This window comes from Berghia stephanieae, chromosome 9 (genome assembly GCF_034508935.2).
Source record: "Berghia stephanieae isolate SIO BIC M18660-M18661 chromosome 9, UCSD_Bste_1.3, whole genome shotgun sequence".
NCBI lineage: Eukaryota > Metazoa > Mollusca > Gastropoda > Nudibranchia > Aeolidiidae > Berghia > Berghia stephanieae.
Window position 1 is genome coordinate 44,751,106 of NC_088368.1, and position 21,284 is coordinate 44,772,389.

A 21,284-nucleotide genomic window follows, 5' to 3' on the forward strand; every position below is an offset into this window, starting at 1 on the left:
GATGCGCAGCTACTCAGAGATGAAGTGAAATGGAAATGAAAAGGCGTGTCAATGCTAAGCTGTCTACTACACGTCTCTCTTTTGTTGAATTGCCATTAGGTTCAAAGGCCGAATTACATAGAACCTCACCCCCCCCCCCCCCCTCACACACACACACATTTAAACAAAGTGGAAATGAAATGGCATGTCAATGGTAAGTTGTCTACCACCCTCCTCCTTATTGTCGTGTTGAAAAGTTCCAAAGCATCAACACACGAGCGAGAACATCTCGCTTTCGTGATTCTACACCCCAACTCCCCCTCTTTCCTCATTTTTCGCCTGCCAGTCACCCGCTATCTTCCTTTTCCAGTCTGTGCGATTGTGGTGTTGACCAAGCCCAAGTGTTTGCCTACCCCCCCCCCCCCCCGCCACCCCCACCCATCACCCTCATCTTAAACTTACGCTCTTTGTTTAATATCACCGGGCATTATTACGTGTGGCCACCTTCCCGACTTTTTGAAGAAAAATAGAGAGAGAAAAAAGGAAGGTGCTCTCAAGTTGTTTCGGTTTAAAGAAAGTCCTGCTTAGAAGTATTTCGGTTCATCGTAAGAATTAGTACAAAGATAATGAAGAAACTAGTACAATTTCTTAAATTCTTTGCGGTTTAAGGTATTTTTCGGTTTAGCTTCTTTCGGTTTAAAGTAATTTTACTGTATTTGTTTTTAAGGTATTTATGGCGCTTGCAACACATTTAGGTCAAATCAGCGCCAGTAAAAAAGAAGGAAATTGTATAGAAAAAAAAACATTCTTGAAGTAAAATTAAAAGAACTTGAGTAAAAAGTGAGCCGAAGGGAAATTGGTTCAAGCAGGGAACAGATGTAGATTCCAAAGAGCAAACTATCAGTGTTCTTAGAGATTACCCTACTTAAAAGTCTCATCCTGACACAGGCAAGGTCCTCACTAAGAGGAATACACTCAAATGTTTACAAATAATACGTTTAAAAAAAAATTACAGTACATAACAGAGATGATTTACAAGTAAAATAATATCATCTCTCAAAACTATAACTACTATACAATCGACTGTTTCCCTCCCAGCCTAGGACATCCTGCCAGGGCCAGGACAAGACTAAGTAATCTCATTCCAAGACACAGAAAGCAATTGGAAAACAGATATCGGGGGATAGAAGACACAGTAAGTACCTCCCTGCCCACTATGGGAGGTCTATGATGGTCATTAACTCACTCAACCCTAACACCGACTATATCCGTAGTTTACCCTGGTTACTTTTACCCCATGCCTATTTATTACATTTTTCCTGAGACAAATTATAGGCGTAGTATCAAAGCTACTGTTTTTAGTTTTTACATGTTAACTAATGATAGTTGAATAAGAATATCTGTGCACATGCTCATTTTTAACTCACTCAATCCTACAGAGTTTGCTACTTTTCAAAATTGGAAAAAAAAAGTATTACAAATGAGCATGTGCATAGATAGATAGTTTTATTCAACTATCATTAACATGTAACAAACTAAAAACATTAGTTTTGATGCTAGTTAGTACTAGCTTTAACTCACTCAGTCCTAGAAATGTTTGCAACTTTCAACAAATGTATTTAAAATGAGCATGTACATTGATAGCTTTATTCAACTATCATTAGTTAACATGTAAAAACTAAAAAACATTAGCTTTGATACTACGCCTATAATTTGTCTCAGAAAAAATGTAATAAATAGGCATGGGGTAAAAGTAACCCCGGGTAAACTACGGATATAGTCGGTGTTAGGGGTGAGTGTGTTAATACATTTTTTTTTTTTTTCCAATTTTGAAAAGAAGCAAAAATCTCCATAGGATTGAGTGAATAACGTCGTGGATTGAAGTCCATTCCACGTATCAAATCCCATGGAATGACGCGTCCTGTGTTTGACAAGCATAAAGATGCAAGTCTGATTGAATTGTAAGCTTCGATTTATTAGATGAAGACAGCTAGATACTGTGGATGTTTCAGATGTCCCCTTTATCAGTAAAACACGATGAATTCAAACACGAAGGATGAATGAGATATGTGTGTGAATGGCGTCGTTAATGTGCTTGGTTTATACACCTCAACTACACTCACACACATCTATCTCATTCGTCCTTAGGGTTTCATTCATCGTGTTTTATTAATAAAGGGGAAACCCGAAACATCCACATTATCCGTCTTCGTCTAATAAATCGAAGCTCACAATTCAATACTTAATCTTTATTTTTTTCCTTCGAGCTTCAAGCAGCAACATTTTCATTGTGTTTGACAAGTGGATGCCAATGGGCATGATCTATATTCCCTTTCCATGTGCTTGAGGTCATAGGTCACATTGCAAAGTATGCTCAAAGTGACCCACGTAGTGAACAGCGTTCACAGTTTTTGAAATATCTAACATCACGATTGGTCATTTTGTTCAGCTTGACACATGGGTATGTTTACAATTTTCATAAACAAAGCAGCGTGTTTACATTTCTGAAGAAATATCCAATCGTTGGACAGCAACAAATCATGTGATTGATGACCTGGTTGGACGAAAACATGAATATAGATCGGTCCCATTATAACCTGCTTTGACGCTGAGTCTAGTGATTGTCCTTGGTAGGGGTGAAAGGGGGGGGGGGGGTTGCATAATGATAGTGTGACCTCCCTCAAGTAAAAATAAAAATCAAAGGAAAAATAAATGATGTCATAGTCAAAATATATCCATAGAATTCTATGTACAGTACATCGTATTGATATAAATTAATATAATATAATATATAACAATGATACAAAATGACGTAATGGTATACAAAGGACAAGTGGTTTTATAAAATAGATTATGTGTTTACATATCTTTCTATCTCTATCTCTCTCTCTCTCTCTCTCTCTCTCTCTCTCTCTCTCTCACACACACACACAAAAACACAATTGATTCATATCATACCATGCATCGTTAGAAACTTAAAACGTTCACATCTTGTAAAACAAACACATGAAAAACAGAATAAAATATACATGTGATGTCATTTGCTTCAAAAACAAATCATTAAAAAATATTATACAATTTTTATTTATTTAAAAACGGTGATAGAATTGCATGAACAAGATGACTTGTTGATTCCACGAAGAAATAAAACCCAATAGAAATAGAAAGCAACACTGGCAGAACGTGAAATCATTCACTATTTACACCCCCCCCCCCCCCCCCCCCCCCACCCCCAAACAAATCTCCAATCCAATAAATATTTCACAAATGGATGAAATGAACAAATGGACTGTTACCGTTTTTTTTGATTAGGACAATAAATCATTGCTGTCATGCTTTATTATTCCGATTCGTGTCACTATTTTGACATTTTACACTACACTAGACAGAATTATTTAAAAACCAACCCCCCCCCCCCCAAAAAAAATCATATAAAAACAAAAAAAAACAACAACAAAAACCCAGCTGGACTAATAGATTCCCCCCCCCCACCCTTCCAATCTCCGTGTGTTCAATAATATATTCTTTGATGTGAATTTTTCATGAAAACGTTTTTTTTTTTTAGTTGACACAATGATTTTGTCAAAATTGTACGGGTTCCCTCTACCCAATTGGAACATGGCGTCCGTGGCACGATTACCTACACAAATTAGAACATGACAACAGAGAAATAATGAAAGTCTGAGGTTTGGTTTGTTTTTAAATTTTCATTTTTACAATTATTGTTCTTTGCACGTCAGAGAATGTAAACACACAATGAATAGCCTATGACTTAAGCTTGCTATTAAACATCAGCGACAGTAAAATTGGAGATACTTCAATGTAGAAGTGTTAAAGTGTGACAGAATTACAGTTTCATCACAGCCCTGCAGATATGGCTTGGACAAAGTGAGCTAAAAGTAAAAGCCACGCCTTAAGTGTAACCCTCTCCTCACCACCTACACCAAAATCGTCACATATGTTATGACACAAAATACACTTTTCTTATTCAGATTTATTTTGTACACCACAAACTTTGAAGAATGATCTTTGTTTAATTAATAAGAACATAATTATTTTTTTTTATGGAGAGCTTATTTGTGCTTAAAGAAACAAATTTTCTGCTGGGTAGGCCTGCCATTTTTGGGAAAATACTGAAAATGATCGGTTAGGAGAGAGTTAAGACAGGAAAAGAGACAATATCGACCAAGACAAACTGTTTTGTTTTGTTCGTTTTTAAGGTGTTAACTCACTCAACCCTAACACCGACTATATCCGTGTTTACCCGGGTTACTTTTACCCCATGCCTATGTATTACATTTTTAGGAGACAAATTATAGGCGTCGTATCAAAGCTAATGTTTTTAATTTTTACATGTTAATGAATGGAAGTTGAAAAAACTATCTATATACATGCTCATTTTTTATACATTTTTTCCAATTTTGAAATGTTGCAAAAAATCTCTAGGATTGAGTGAGTTAAGCCAGGAACTCCGGCCAGGGCCAGGACAAACCAAGTACGTAATTGCAAGCCAAGACGATAGAAAGCAACTCGGAAAACATATAAAGGGATAGAATAAGACACAGCGAGTGACTTCCAGAAGACGAAATATACCCATGCATATGTGGCTAAAATGTGCGGCTATCGGCTATGTGGTCTAGTGGTAGGACACTCCTTTCGAATCGGAAGCTCCTGTGGTCGAACCTTGCTAGTTGTTGAGTCCTTGGAAAAGGCTGTTTACTACGCCAATACCTGGCCGTTAACAGCCTCGTCTCTGTCGGAAAAAAAATTGTAATATTGCCTAACAGGCATCATGTCTCGTTCTACATGTTAAATGTTGCTAAATCGCTTTGTGGACATTGTGCTATATAAAAGCTCACGTTTTAAAAAAATTTTTGTTTCTTTTTAAAATCCTGAAAATAACAAGAGAATAAACCCTTTCCTTACCAGCCGTTTTTCATAATTTTATCCAAAATTTTACACTCTAAACAAAAGTCCAGAATTACAGATTAAGGCGGAAATCTTGTACCCGTGTATGTCATTGTCACAGCGAATTCCCTTACGGAGGATACCAGCATTAAAGAAAGACGTAAAACAACAACCATGCAGTCAGCAAATTGAGCTTTTATATAGCGCAATATCCACTAAACGTGCTCAAAGCACTTTACAAGGGGTCCCTGGTCAACAGCAACACTTAACATGTAGAACGGGACATGACGCCTGTTAGGTGATATTACAATATTTTTCGGACAGAGACAATGCTGTTAACGGCCAGGTACTCATTTTACACCTGAGTATGGTGAGAAAATGTGAGTAAAGAGTCTTTCCCAAGGACTCAACTATGCGCCGAGCGAGGCTCGAACCCAGGACCTCCCGATCCAAAAGCGAGTGTCATACCACTAGACCACATAGCCTCACAAATTGTTAAACCAAACAATAACAAATAGACATAGAAATAGTGACAGAAGAGTCATTCTAATATTTGACACAACATTGACAAAAGTCAGCCAAAGAAGAACACAGAAACAGCATTCTCAGAATAATTTCATGCTTTGAAACGACAATCAAAAAAAATACAGGGAAGGCTCATTGAAATGATATCTTTCTTAATTTCACATGAACAGCAAAAGGGCTGGACATTGAAAATTATCTTATTTGATTAACTGTCACAAACTATCGACTCATCACAATGCAATCCAAACTTTTTGACGTTTTAAAAATTCGTAGGCGAAAATAATATTTGTAGCGATAGACAACTCTATAAATTATATAAAGCACTTTGAGATGTTTGATTTGATGGAAAGCGCTCAACAAGTGTCTTTTTATTATTATTATTATTATTATTATTATTATTATTATTATTATTATTATTATAATAATAAATTAATGATTGAATATGGCCAGAATTTCCCTCTTCAACAAGTACTATTTAATTTAACATGTTCTATATATAGATGTACTATCTTAATTCAAAATAATTTTTTTGTAGAACGTAAACAGGCAGGCCTGAATAAAAGTCCTGACAAAGTCAATTCAAGACAACAATTATCCATTTCTATTTAAATTTACATAATTTATATAATATATACACATATATGGGTGGCCAAGTGGTTAAGGCATTGCACGATGACCCTGGGTTCGAGCCCCGCTTCATGCACTTTCCATATATATTTACGGAATTCAGTATGTTATAAACCCTCCGTATATTTTCCAATCATCTGCTCTAAACTGAAAAAAAAGTTAAGTATAAAATGTCTTTTTACTGGAGTTCAATGCTAAGTCAGGGGTAAGTCAATGTGTTTGGGTAAAAGTTCAGTAAATTGAATTGCAACCCTGAATATAAGGTAATGTAATTCATTCATTCATCCTGTTTGTTGATAAAGGGAAAACCCAAAACATCCATTTTATCTGTTTTCGTCATTAAATTGAAGCTTACATTCAATTCCACATTGTTATTTAACCCTGAATATATTTCGCTGAACACTTCAGGGTTTTCTTGTGATCTTTGTACATCATAAATTATTACAGTTGTTTGATGTTTGATGACATCATTACAAATAAAAGAGATCAAATGATTTGAAATTTAAAACACAAATATTTCATAAATAGATTTTTAGGATAAAATAAAAATCGATTATTCTTTCAATTTTCATTTTTCTTTCTATGAAAAATTGAAAACTGTCGTGTTATAGAATGATAACTCTATCACACAATTTCCATTCTCATGTCATCACCATTAACATTGAAACTTTTAACAGCTTTTTTAAAATCACACAATTAGTTGTCCTTTGTCGTTTTAACACAATTTGAGGCAGATGCCCATACTTGACTTGAACTCACTCAACCCAAACACCGACTATAACCGTAGTTTACCTGGGTTACTTTTACCCCATGTCTATGTATTACAATTTTCTGAGACAAATTATAGGTGTACCTACTATCAAAGCTGGTGTTTTTAGTTTTTACATGTTAATGGAAGTTGAATAAAACTTTCTATGTACATACTCCATTTTAATACATTTTTCCAGTTTTGAAAATTAGCAAAAATCTTTTAGAATTGAGTGAGTTAAACAGTAAAAATGACGAAATGAGAGGATTGTTTTTTTACCATCTCACTGAACAGATTTCAATACTATTAATAAGGCATTTCTCTCCTTCTCCCACCTAACACAGTAACGTATTTATATTGATGCGTATCCAAAGTGATGTAAAGAAAACATAAAAATAATTAATTAACGATTTTTAAAAAAAGAAAAGGTTCTTTTCTTATTACTGGCCTTCTACCTACTTTTCCCCCTCTTCATCTCATTTGAAAGAAAAAACATGTTCTCCTCTTTAAAAAAAATAATTTATTTTAGATTTTTTATTTAGCGTTATATCCACTAAACGTGCTCAAAGCGCTTTACAAAGGGTCCCTGATCAATAGCAACACTTAACATACTGTTAGGTTATATTACAATTTTTACTGACAGAGACAATGCTGTTAACAGCCAGGTATCATTTTATACCTGAGTACGGTGACAGAATGTGAGTAAAGGCCTTTTCCAAGGACTCAACTATGCGCCGAGCGACGCTTGAACCCAGGACCTTCTGATCTGAAAGCGAGTGTCATACCACTAGACCACAAAGCTACATTTTAAAGAATATTTTTTAAATAAATAAAACAATAAACAAACCCACAAAGAAATGACATTTCCCTCTTTTAAAAAAAATGGAAATTGTCAAGTTTGATCCCTTGTTACAGCAGATCTTATTCCTCACACCAGTCAGACTGTGGAGTGGCTCCATTTAACTCACTCAACCCTAACACCGACTATATCCGTAGTTTACCCAGGGTTACTTTTACCCCATGCCTATTTATTACATTTTTCTGAGACAAATCATAGGTGTGGTGTCAAAGCTAATGTTCTTAATTTCTACATGTTAATGGTAGCTGAATAATAATATCAAGCACATGCTCATTTCAATACATATTTTTTTTTACAATTTTGAAAAGTAGAAAAAAACGTCTAGGATTGAGTGAGTTAAATGAGATGATGTCACACTTCTATCACTGTTGTCCATGTCAATGACGTCACAATAAAATCTAGATAGTTCTAAATGACGCCATGTCATGCTGGACACACAGGGGTTCAAAGTAAGAAAGAGTGATATTGTTTGTTTGTTTTTGTTTTTAAGGGTTTTACAGCACTTGCAACACATTAAGGTCATTTCAGCGCCAGTAAAAAGGAAGAAAATGGGATAGAAAAAAGTTCTAAAATTACAATTTAAGCACCCAAGAAAAGGTAAGACAAAGGGGAATTGGTTCATATAGGAAAACAGATGTAGATTCTAAGAGCACACCGTCAAAGTCCTTGGTTTGAGATCACCTAAAAGCTACAAGCTGTGGAAGGTCAAAGGTCATCAACAACAAAAATGAATAGAACAGCTTCAGAACAAAATTATAGATAGTATGCGCTTGGCTAAGAAGCTCATAACATTGCCATCCGGAAGTATAACGGACCAACACACAAAACTGTGTGTATCCATGAACGTTTATAGTCAGGTTAATACAGTTTAGTGAGAAGTACTCATAAACGCGGATGGCAAAAAACAATAACAAAGACTCGATTGACGTCATCTTCATTCTATCTATACCAAACATGGCGTGTTTTGGGTTAAAACCCTTCTTCAGCCAACAACAACAACAAGTAATGAAGACATAAAAACATTACTAAAAAACCCAGATCAATCTGGTATACACATCGGTGCAAGCAACTGGACCTCAAAAAGCCTGCAAGTCTACTTATGACCAGACATATAATCTGAAAAAGCCTGCAAGATTCACGGACTTCACCTCGTCATTTGAAGTCTTGTTCTCAGCATCTAGTCTTCATAATAGTAGTCCACAATTGTTGTATGTTTAATCCAAAGGTTGTAATGGAGTAATTTGTTAAGTTTCTTGTCACAAGTCGCACAAAAAAAAAAAAAAAAATTTTTTTTAAAAATCAATCAAATCCAAATCGCAAAAAGCCGGCGACGTTTTTTTCGATAATCCAATCGGCCGGCAGGCCGGCTGTAGCCAGCACTCTTGCACCCATGTATAGTAAATGTATTTATGTTTTCATTGTTTTTTTTTTTGTTGTTGACTGAAGAAGTATTTGGGCCCGAAACGTTCCTTGTTTGGTATTTTGTTATCTTTTTTTTTTTAAAAGTTGTCATATTAATTTTTGTTTATTATTTTGTAAAGTAAGAAATAGTAAGAATGTTACCCTGGTGAGTTTTGTTTCTGTGGCTCCATTCACTCCTGGCTGTACACATTACTGTACATAATTCAATGACTAACAACAGCCCGAGTATGTGACGTTTACATCTTATATCAGTCAAGTATACCAGTTTTGTTGTATAGAACAATTATCATGATGAACAAAGGGATATTTACGGCTGTGGTAAAAGATCATTTATGTTTGTTTTTGTTTTGTTTTTAAGGGTTTTAAAGCGCTTGTGACATTTTTAGGTCATATTAGAGCCAGTGAAAAGGAAGAAAATGGGATGGTCAAAAGTTCTACATTACAATTAAATCACCCAAGAAAAAGTAAGACAGAGGGGAATTGGTTCAAATAGGGAACAGATGTAAGATTCCAAGAGCACACTGTCATTATGGATAGTTGGAGAATAAGACAGAAAGCAATTGGAAAACAGATATAGGAGGGTAGAAGACACAGTAAGTGCCTCCCTGCCCACTATGGGTCATATATGTGTTGTCTATGTCACAGAAAGACAAGGTAAATCAGTTATAAAAACCTTTGAAAATGATGACGCACACAGACACACACACACACACGACACAAAAAGAACAAAAAAAACTTTTAGCATCAAATCTGAACTGTCACGAGTCGTTTCTGACAATGTTGTATGTTAGAGTGGACAAAGTCAGTCATGTATCATGATGGACAATTCATTTGAAATCTAAAACACACACATTTTTGATAAACCCATTTTTAGGATTTAATTGCAATCGATTAAGTCTTTCACTTTTCCTTTTATTTTTCTATCTATGAAATATTGAAAACTGGTGACTTCCCTAATGACCTTTTAGCACAGCCTCGGTTATCCCCCCCCCCCCCCTCGCCTTTTTAATTCCAACACATAATCATAATTAGAGCTTTAACATATTCTATGTCAATACATTGCAATACGACAAAATGCACACTTTGATAAATAAACACTCATGCTCATATTTCGCTTCCATTAACCAATATACATTTAAAAAATTCGACTACCATTTCCCCAACACTCGCAGGTCAATCAATGATCAATCACTGCTTTTCTGTTGTGGAGGGAAAAAACCCTTATCAAAATGTGTCAAATGAACCATAAAGAATGAAAGATTCACAATTAACAAACTATAACACCCATACAGCATAAGACAACATAATGTAAACGAAAGGGGAGATAATAATAAATGTAACAAGATACAAAACAAAATACAACCCCGCTCCCCTTCCTCCCATCCTCACAAAAAATATAAATGATTCTATTAGGCCTACATGTTATAGATATCCTAAATTTTCATCTTGTAACACAGTGTGTGGTAATTAAATTACAAATTGATTAATGCTATTCCAATATGATAGATTTTATGCTTAAATTATCGATTAATTGTTGTGTTTTATTTGCATTGTAAAGCGCCTCTGAGCACATTGTGGATATAGGCGCTATATAAATTCATTCATTCATTCATTCATTCATTCATAACAATAGGGATGGGAAACGTGAAATGAGAGGGGTTTGATGATTCTAAAATTCATTTCATCGACAACTAGACCTGATCATCCATAACTTTTGTCTCCAAGATCAAGGGACTAAATCAATTGTGCGACAAAGGAATTGATCCAATATGAATTGATGAGAAGAGGAATCTTGTGTTTCATCTTACTTACTGTCTGTCTGTTGAAGGGGAAACCTGAAATGTCCACGTCTTTTACCTTTGATTATGAACTAGAATTCTACTTCATATAATCCCCCTTCCCCCCCCCCCCCCCCCCCCCCCACCCTAACGTTTAATGCGACAGCAAAGGGGAAATGGTAGTACAACTTTTTTATAAAGATTGAAAAAAAATAAAATTATATATAATAATAATAATAATAATAATAAAAAATAATAATAATAATAATAATAATAATAATAAAAAATAATAATAATAATAATAATAATAATAATAAAAAATAATAATAATAATAATAATAATAAAATAATAAAAAATAATAATAATAATAATAATAATAATAATAATAATAATAATAATAAAAAATAATAATAATAATAATAATAATAATAATAATAATAATAATAATAAAAATAATAATAATAATAATAATAAAAATAATAATAATAATAATAATAATAATAATAATAATAATAATAATAATAATAATAATAATAACAATAATATTTTAAAAAAACACAATTATGCATTTCCATGTTGTTCCAATTTCTATGTTGAGTTTTTTGTTGATGCCAATCCTGAATCTGGTGAATTTTCAGACGACACATGTGACCTCCATGACCTCCTGTCTTCGCAGTGCATTGTGGGAATTCCAAAACACAAACTCACTATGTCAACAAAAAGTTGTTATCTATTCTTATTATTATTTTTTTTTAACCCTCTCCTTACCAGCCATTTTCAGGATTTTCCCCAAAACTTCACACCCAACTAACGCAATAGTATATTTTTATCACACAATAGCAGTAAAATTCTTGTCATACATAATTTCTTTAGTAAAACATGCTCTACAACACACTGTGTTCATTTCCTTTAAATTTTATGATGTACAAAAGAAATTTGAATAAGAAAAATGTTGGTTGTATCGTAACGAGTGTGACAATTTTCCTATAGATAGAATGAAGTTGACGTCACTCCTGTCTTTGTTAATGTTTTTTGCCATCCGCATTTATGAGTAATTCCCACTAAACTGTATTATCCAGACTATAAAAGTTCATGGTTACACAGAGTTTTGTGTGTTGGTCCGTTATACTTCCGGATGGCAATGTTGTGAGCTTCTTGGCCAAGCGCATTCAATCTATAGTTGGTAAGGAGAGGGTTAAAATCTACTGTATTTTAGTTGTTTGAATTCATGAGAGAGAAAAAGACACATTGAGTGAAATCTGTTGAGCTGGTCGATCTGAGCTGATATAGTATAGGCGGAATGCATTCTCTTCATGCGACATTCAAATTCAATTCAACAAAGCAATCAATGGGGGTGGTGCAGTTAGGTGCAAACAAAAAAAAAAAAAAAGCTCGTTTGCACACAATTTACACACATACACATGCAAACATCAGCACGTGTGTTGAACGTGTGTAGGATTAACACAGGACTGACTATATAACGTGCAGGCAGCATGGAACCGATTCAGAGCTCTAGGTCTGGTTTAAACGGAGTCTGGAGAGAAAGAGAAGAAGAAAAAATAATAAAATGATGGAAAAAAAAAAAATACTATACATTGATTGCAACTCAATTAAGGAGGATGTGAGAGTAAAGTTGAGGGGTGGGGGGATGGGAGGAGGGAGGGAAGGAGACAGAGAGAGAGAGTGTGTGTGTGTGTGTGTGTGTGTGTGTGTGTGTGTGTGTGTGTGAGAGAGTGAGTGGGAGTGAGAGAGGGAGGGAGGGAGTGAGAGAGAGAGAAAGTGATAGAGGGATTGAGAGAGAGAGGGAGTGAGAGAAAGAGTGTGTCTGTGTGTGTGTGTGAGAGAGAGAGAGAGAGAGAGAGAGAAAGTAAACAGAGTGAGAGAGCGATAGAGAGTGAGAGAAAGAGAGAGAAAGATAGAGGGAGTGAGAGAAGGAGAGAGAGAGAGAGAGAGAGAAGAGAGAAAGAGAGAGAGAGAGAGAGAGAGAGAGAGAGAGAGAGAGAGAGAGAGAGAGATTTACATTGATTAATAAAATTAAATCTTTTCAAGTCAATTCCAAACAAACATGCCTTACTTAAAAAATCAATGCCAAAATAAAAAAAAAATTAAAGAAAGAGAAAAAAAGCAGAAACACAAATAAAAGCATGCTAAAAATCATAAATTATGTAAAGACATTAGAACTAGTGACGTCATTCATCATACATCAAAATTCTTGCCAGATAACACATGCACCACGACACTAACAATAAACAGCCAAGCTCTACTTCAACAATAATATTATATTACGGTTGAAAACAAACTAAAAATAGAATAGAGGTCAGAGTTAAAGGGAAAATATTGTAATCGAAGTCAGTCCTTCAGAGCCATGAGTTTTGTGAATCTAGAGCTCATTTTTCCGGTTGCTGTTGTGTGGAATGGACTGTCGTCAAACTGCTTGCTAGATGAGAGGTTTGTAAACAAAGAAACCAACAGGCAAAGGTATCTTGAAGTAAATGCAGATTTCATTTGTCTAAAATCTCAATTCAACGAAATTTAAGTTTCGATTAAAATAATATACTTAACTGTCAGTTATTCTACCTTTCCCATTCCCGACTCAAACAACTGAAGAATTGAATAAACGGAAAACTTGACACAGCAAAGGAAGATTTACTTTGTTCCGACTGTGTCAAGCTTCAGATACAAACACAAATTGTATAAATGGTGACTAGATGATAACAGGCAGTTAGCTATGAACCAAATTTATGTTTACTAAATGGGGAAAATGGTTTAATTCAAAAATTACTTTATCCTAGACCTAAATCAGACCCAGCAATCCAAAACAATTCGTGTTGAGCAGATATTATAGATAATGAAGATAGAACAGAAATTAAAATACACACTTTAACTCATTTTTGAATTATCATCAGGATGTGAAAACACAGAGCCTTTTCCATCCCTTCATATCCCTGACCCCTTCATACCCCTGACCCACTAAACAATATCAGACAGAGCTTTCTTTCAAAAACCCCTCCTCCCCTCCCTCTTCCTCACCACACACATTCAGACATCCCGACAGCCTCTTTTTGAAACAAGACGGTTCATAAATAACTTCTATATCCGGAATTTCTTCCAGCGATTTCCTGTCTCCGCCTCCCCTCGTACCGAATCCACCACCCTCACTCCCTCTCCTTTTCCCAGCGCTATTATTAAAACCATTCCCAGCCTCTGGATTTGAACTCCTTCTCACCTGGTGCAAACCACCACTAGATTTAACATTTTCTCTTCCATCCTGACCCAATTTTTCTTCCATACCCTTACCATCATCACCGGTATTTGCCTTAGATCTATCTACCATTTCTTTATTCTGTTTGGAACTCAAACCTTCTACCCCATCATCTAAACAGTTCACACCACTACCCATAACACCAACTGTATTTGATTCTTTCGCAACACAAACATCAACTTTGTTCTTTTTCTTCTTCGAGGTCGTCTTTTTCCCTTCCTGCTTGATGACAACTACTTTCCCACTCTTCGGTGTGACACCTTTAGGCAGCAAGGCTGAAGACTTGGAGCGTTGACTGTGATATCCGTGTACAAACCCTTTAGAGAGGTCCCCGCATTCCGATGGCGTGGATTTCGGAATAACTACAACACTCCCTCCTCCCCCACCCACACCTTTCTTCAACAACGCACCTCCCTTCTTGCCCTTCTCCTTACTCACCGTCATTGAACTCGAGGCACAGTCCAAACTCTCCCTACCACCGCCTCCAAAACCGCCATCCACCACAAAACCTTCATCATCCTCATCGTACAATTCCCACCTTTCCAACAATTTTTGTTTCTCCTCTTTCGACACGGTTAAATGTTTATTATCACCGAAATCATCGACATCGCCGCTAACACCACACTCTGTTGTAACATCGGCAAGGCTCTCTTTATCTCCACTTGTCCCAAAACTTTCCCCAATATTTCCTTCACATCCATCACCATCTCTATTCTTACCCTGACCATCCTTATCACCACCATCATATTTAGTATTTATATCAGAACCACTACCAAGGTTTGAACCTTGTACCATTTCACTGACTGTGGACATTTTCCCCCTCATATTCTTACCATCAACATCTCTCAGACTCTCTCCTTCAGATTTCTGCTGAGATCTGTCATCATCATCATCGTCATCCAAACGAGAGGAAATAACATCTTCATCACAGTTGTCACTTTTTATCACAGTAGTGGTCTCCCTTTGTGGTGAATCAAAATCCACGGGAGGTAACGACGAATGCTTAGCACCTTTAGAAGGAGTGGACATAGCCGGTGTTGAGGACGATACGTCCGATCCACACACACTCACAACATTACCATCCTCATCTTCATCATCACGGGTGTCCGTATTTTTACAAGTATGACTAGATTGCCGGATAAAATTCCCATCCGAATCACACGACGATTTCAAATCCGTATCTCCTTCACCACCGTTACTTGTTCTATCCGTGTTTCCCACACCATCACCACTCTCCCCTGTCGTGGCCAACGCAGCCAGATTGTCATGTTTACTGGGTGATCTCCCTTCGATGATGTCCGAGAGAGTCTTGTCCAGATTTTTTGAATCGTTGATCTCCGCGTCCACTTCTTCATCCGAGTTATTCCCCATGAAACTGTCGGTCATCAGAGAGCCACCGGTCTTGAATTTGTGTCGGGCTGCAGATAGCTTGACTTTGAGTATCTTGGATGGAAAGATGAGAAATTCAATACAATCTTATTGTCAATAAAACTAACAAATTGATCAATAACATCATTTATCATTTTCATGAATAATGATAAAGTAACCACAAGTTTAAAACGGCATGCGGTGTTCATCTTAAAGGCATCAGTGGTCTTTGCTTCGTACCCAAAAGATATCGAGTTCGATCAACTGCCGCGCTGCGTGGCCTTGAGCAAGTCACCTTGCCCTAGCTCATTTTGCGGCACTGCACTGTGGCTGACGTCTGGGTCATTCCAGTTTTCCCTTGGAAAAGACCCTAAAGACAAATTTCCCCTATGGGATGAAAAAAGGGAATTGTATTTCTATATTTTATTTATTTATATTTTATATTTTCCAATTTTTTGGCCATGATTGAAATAGTTTGTCATAAAACAAAGAAAGTCATCATTTTGGCCATGATTGAAATAGTTTGTCATAAAACAAAGAAAGTCATTTTGGCCATGATTGAAATAGTTTGTCATAAAACAAAGAAAGTCGTTGTCATTTTGGCCATGATTGAAATAGTTTGTCACAAAACAAAGAAAGTCATCATCATTTTGGCCATGATTGAAATAGTTTGTCATAAAACAAAGAAAGTCATTTTGGCCATGATTGAAATAGTTTGTCATAAAACAAAGAAAGTCATTTTGGCCATGATTGAAATAGTTTGTCACAAAACAAAGAAAGTCGTTGTCATTTTGGCCATGATTGAAATAGTTTGTCATAAAACAAAGAAAGTCATTTTGGCCATGATTGAAATAATTTGTCATAAAACAAAGAAAGTCATTTTGGCCATGATTGAAATGTTTGTCACAAAACAAGGATAGGGTGAATATGTGGACAAAGACAACACCGGGGATTTACTTTACTATATACAATAAAACCAATAATATCACTGGGAACACTAACAACAACTATAATATAGAAAAGAGACAACATAAAGAAGAATAGCTTTAACAACTGTACACAGCACAACCAATTAGTGGAAAACGGTAGGGGCTGCCTGAAGCCGGTGATCGTAAAATATTAACGAAAGAGTGAAAATGGAGAGGCTTCTTATGGGAACAAATAAAGACAATGGACGTTTCAGGTACAAACCCTTCGTCAGCACAACAATACACAAATTAACGTGGAAAACAAATAAAATATAATGAAAAATAACTTGTATCGTCTGTACTCAATGGTGGATTTGAGTACAGACGATACAAGTTATTTTTCATTATATTTTATTTGTTTTCCACGTTAATTTTTGTATTGTTGTGCTGACGAAGGGTTTGTACCTGAAACGTCCATTGTCTGTTTTGTCCCCATACGAAGCCTCTCCATTTTCACTCTTTTGTTAGTGTTTAACCAATTAGTATGCCTAGTTTAAAGTCTTTAAAAAAGGTTGTTAAGTAAGAGAGTATAAAATATAGATCTCTGCCGTGATATGAGAAAAAGACGCATAACGGGAAAACCTACTTTTTCAGGAAACGCAAAAAACTGTTTTACTTTATAACATTGTAACTATTGGCTCGAATCTAAAAGAATTAGTAGGTAATTAAAGAAAAAATTTTTTGTTATTTTATTCATGGAACTTGAAAACTAAAATATTTGTATTAACTGTGTAATTCACCAAAAGACCTTTTGCCAAATCCATGATTGAAAATTGATTGACACATGTCCTTGACAGAAAAACGCAAAATATATTTGCGTCCATCGCACTTTCGGATGTGTATCCAGTGTGTGACAAACGGACGCATATTGTTTTTGCGTCTGTTTGTCATAGACATGGGCTAATTTAGCGGTAATGTGCATATTGATATACAGTGTCATGTGAGGACGCATATCGCCCAATGTTAAGCTATAATAAGCAAAACATCATAATCACAGGTCCCTAGAATAATCGAAGGAAACTAATCAAAAATATATAGGATATCAAGCTGAACATGCTTTATTATTTCAGAACAATCGCACCAGTCATGTCAATTTTCATAATATTTTCATTTGCAGTGATTTGATTAGCATTATTTGTATAACTAGTACTAACTCTCTTTCTATCCCTCTGTCGTTATAGTTCACTAACATGGAGTTTGCTTTTGTAATCATCGCTAATATTATCACATAACATATTATACATTCCATCTCTTCTCTTTAGATAATGAATTGAATCATTACTTAGATGTTAAAATTGCATGCTCGTACACATTGTTTGGAAGAGCAACGTTTCCAACTAGTCAGTGAATGATGAAAGGACATTCACTTGTAGGATTTGCACAGAATTTTACTCGTGGAGCTGGTTGGTAGGTCTATCCAGTACTTTCCTCTATTGGGGGTGGGGTGTCAAACCCACAAGTTGTTTCACGATCTCATCCTTCTTGTAAATCCTACACCCCTGGGTTTTGTACGAAACTTTGGCGTACAAACAAATCCGCGTTTCAGAATGTCACATTCGTTGAAGGTATCTTCTTCAAAGCTATTTTGAAGAAGAGTGTCTTTGGTGACACTCGCCTGAATTCAGCACAAACAATCTTAGCTAGGTAGGGACGATTGTCAGCTTTGCTCAACAGATAACTACTGACTCCAGAATCCCAGTTGGCAAAGTCATTAAACCTCAACGGCATTGTCTGGCAGCCTGCTTCTACGACACATTCTTCAAATTCATTGAGATCAAAGATTTTGCCGTCTTTCTGTCTCAGAACTCTTTGGATTCCGGCATGGGTGGAGTCAGCTGCCTTAAAAGTATGACCAGACTCGAAATAGTTGATTGTGATGGTGCTTGCTTTTGTAGTAGTCTAATCATTTACAAGATGAAGTAACATAGTATTAAAGGGTACAATTTATATTTTGGGCGCTACAGTTATCCAGTCAGTGTCACAGATTCGGCATCACGCTTATATATTAGGTAAGAAGCTAATGCAAGGTCTTCATCTTTTCGTCCTAAAATTGATTCATTCCATATCACGGCAATGTCCTTTTCCCTTTTTGCAGCCCACTGGTGCAAATGTCTCAATCTGCTTGTGAACATGATTCTGTTAAACTGATTCATTCTCGGCAGCAAAATTACTTTTTGCAGATCAACGACAAACACTGGATGGGCTGTGTTGGCGTTTTCGTTCTTGTCTGCATCCGTTGATACCTCTCTCTAGCATTTCTGTATTGTGTCCGATGGATGATTTTTCGGCACACCGTTCACACCTTTCTTCACAGTTGCATAGTTGTTTGAGCAACAAGAAGGACTTACATTTTTTCACATTCTTCTTGAACAAGTAGATACGGCTTGTGAGATGTTAAGTTCTTTAACTGCAGAATAGTAGTTTCTTTGATATGGATTTTCCAGTGACTGCGCAAAAGTTTTCGTGCATATCATTGATGATCAGATCAGATGGTAAATATCTCCTGAAAGGCGCGTGTTCACGTCTATAATGAAAAAAAAGCCCGTTTTATATTTCTCTATGTGTTCATGGATAATGCTGTGGTCAATCTTGTGCCAGGGAATATGACGTCCACGATTGTCAACAAGGGGTACCTCTATGCCATTGTTTTCGTTAACACCGACATCCTTGAAAATGCTCCTTATCAGTTTGCCATTATTAGCTTTGAATCCGAGAGTAGTAAGGAAGAACTTTTTGCACACGGGATGGAAGACTCCATCTTCCTGTTTCATTTTATATTTGCATGTACATGAATAGGCAATTTTCTCCTTGGAAATAATGCCTTCGCCCTGATCTCTGCATTCTGTTTTACTTACCCAAGTCCGTACAAATTTGTGCTGGTCCTTCCAATCCTCTCCCCAAAACATCTGTTAAGCTCCCGTCGCTGGTAACTCTGAGAATCTGTCACGGCCTTTTTTTTTGGAGCAGGTCGGCGCACAACCTTCCAAGACCGAATGCGTTTCTCTCATTCGCAAAAGCTTGTGTATTTCTAGACTGCTTTTTGTATCGGTGTCTTGTGATTTCTCTTTTTGAGTGAGTAGACACTGTCTCTATTTCTAGATCTGGTGTAATTATTGTTTCACTCTGCTATCATGGTCTCTATAATCGATGACATACCTGGACATGCTCTCCTTCAGATATTTCTCCTAAACCGGTAAAGGATGCCGGCGTGGTAGTTTCGGACAAATACTCTTCCTCTTCAGCAAATGGAACTCTAGGGGCAGTGGTTACGGCGATAATATATTTAGAAGCAAGTTCCAAATACATTTCAAATTCTGAGTCACTATCTAACTTTGTTTCTCAATGGTAAATTCAACACAAAATCTATATCGTTTGCATGTGCTTCTTTAATCTCAACAGCCAGTTTACGTGCTTCTACTGCAGATTTTCGTATCGGTGTTGAAGTAAACCTATCTAGCTTGTCTCCTCCGTTTTTCTTGTTGTCCGTGGTTTCTTTAAATCTTTTCCTCTCTGCTTTTATGACACTCATACATCATGTAATTCCTCCTGATAGAGGTTTCACTGTTGATCTGAGCTAGCTGTTTCAATGGAATGTCAATATCTGAATCACTGGAGTCTGATTGTCATGATTTATTTAATCTCGGTTGGCTGAGGTGGAGGTACCGGTGGTTTTAGGGGTTCGATCATATCTGATGAAAGAGATATAAATATGGATATTCAAAAATTGAACGGGAGTGGACTTATTCATTAAAATAATCTTTATCATAAAGTAACGTTGTTATGATATGATATTGAGTTACAGTTGCTTGCTTTTCCCAAAAGAATATTGAAACAGGTTATTGAGGGCTAATTGAATGCATAGCTAGAGACTTATTGTCTCAGTAGTTAAGGTTTTCACTTTGATTCAGAAGGTACCGAGTCCAACACAGTCCAAGGTTGGTTTTCAGGCCCGATTGGTTTTATTATTTTTCCCACTGTCCTAATCCAAGCAAGGGGGTTGCGCAGTTTGGTCAAATTCCAATGGAAAGGTGGGGGTGCGCACTTTAGTAGAAAGCCGGGGGGGGGGGGGGGGGGGGGGGGGGGGGGGGGGGGGGGGGGCATTTTCACCAAAGAAGGGGGTTTGACCGAAGAATTCAACCACAGCAAACTACAGGGACTGTATTTTGTCTATTTGAGAATGAATTTTAAGTTTAATAAGATCAAAAGAAGGGAGGGGAGGTTCGTGAAAATTCCGAAAATTAATGGATTGGGGGTGGGCGACTATTTGATACACTAGAATACTACTACTACTACTACTACTACTACTACTACTACTACTACTACTACTACTACTACGACTACTACGACTACTCCGACTACTACTACTACTCCGACTACTACTACTACTCCGACTACTACTACTACTACTACTGCTACTACTACTACTACTACTACTACTACTACTACTACTAACTACTACTACTATACTACTACTACTACTGATACTACTACTACTACTACTACTACTACTACTACTACTACTACTATACTACTACTACATACTACTACTAATGTACATACAAACGCTTTAACTGCTACTACTAATACGACTACTACTTGTTCTACAACTTCTACTTTCATAGTGATATAACGATGATGATTATAATAATAACATTAATATTAATAATTGTCATCATAATAATAATCATAAATATAGTACATGTAGTAACAATAACAGTAATGCTATTAGTGTAAATCAACATTTGTCTAAGTTAAATATCACAAACACAGATAAACCGTCAATAGCAAATAATTATTAAACATCCTCACTAATATATGACAAGTACTTATATGATTATA

The 21,284-nt window shown here is 36.2% G+C and overlaps 1 protein-coding gene across 2 annotated transcripts in view; it reads right to left on the reverse strand.

The window, feature by feature from the left end:
• Nucleotides 1-11,370: 11,370 nt before the first annotated feature.
• Nucleotides 11,371-21,284, reverse strand: part of LOC144980310 (ecotropic viral integration site 5 ortholog-like) — a 239,567-nt gene continuing 229,653 nt past the window's right edge. For both annotated transcript variants that reach the window (XM_078927965.1, XM_078927964.1), the window contains 2 exons: nt 14,943-15,552; nt 11,371-12,381 (listed from right to left, as the gene is read on the reverse strand). In XM_078927965.1, coding sequence (XP_078784091.1) covers nt 12,371-12,381; nt 14,943-15,552 — 621 coding nt within the window. In that variant the 3' untranslated portion in view covers nt 11,371-12,370. The remainder of the gene's footprint in view (nt 12,382-14,942; nt 15,553-21,284) is intronic.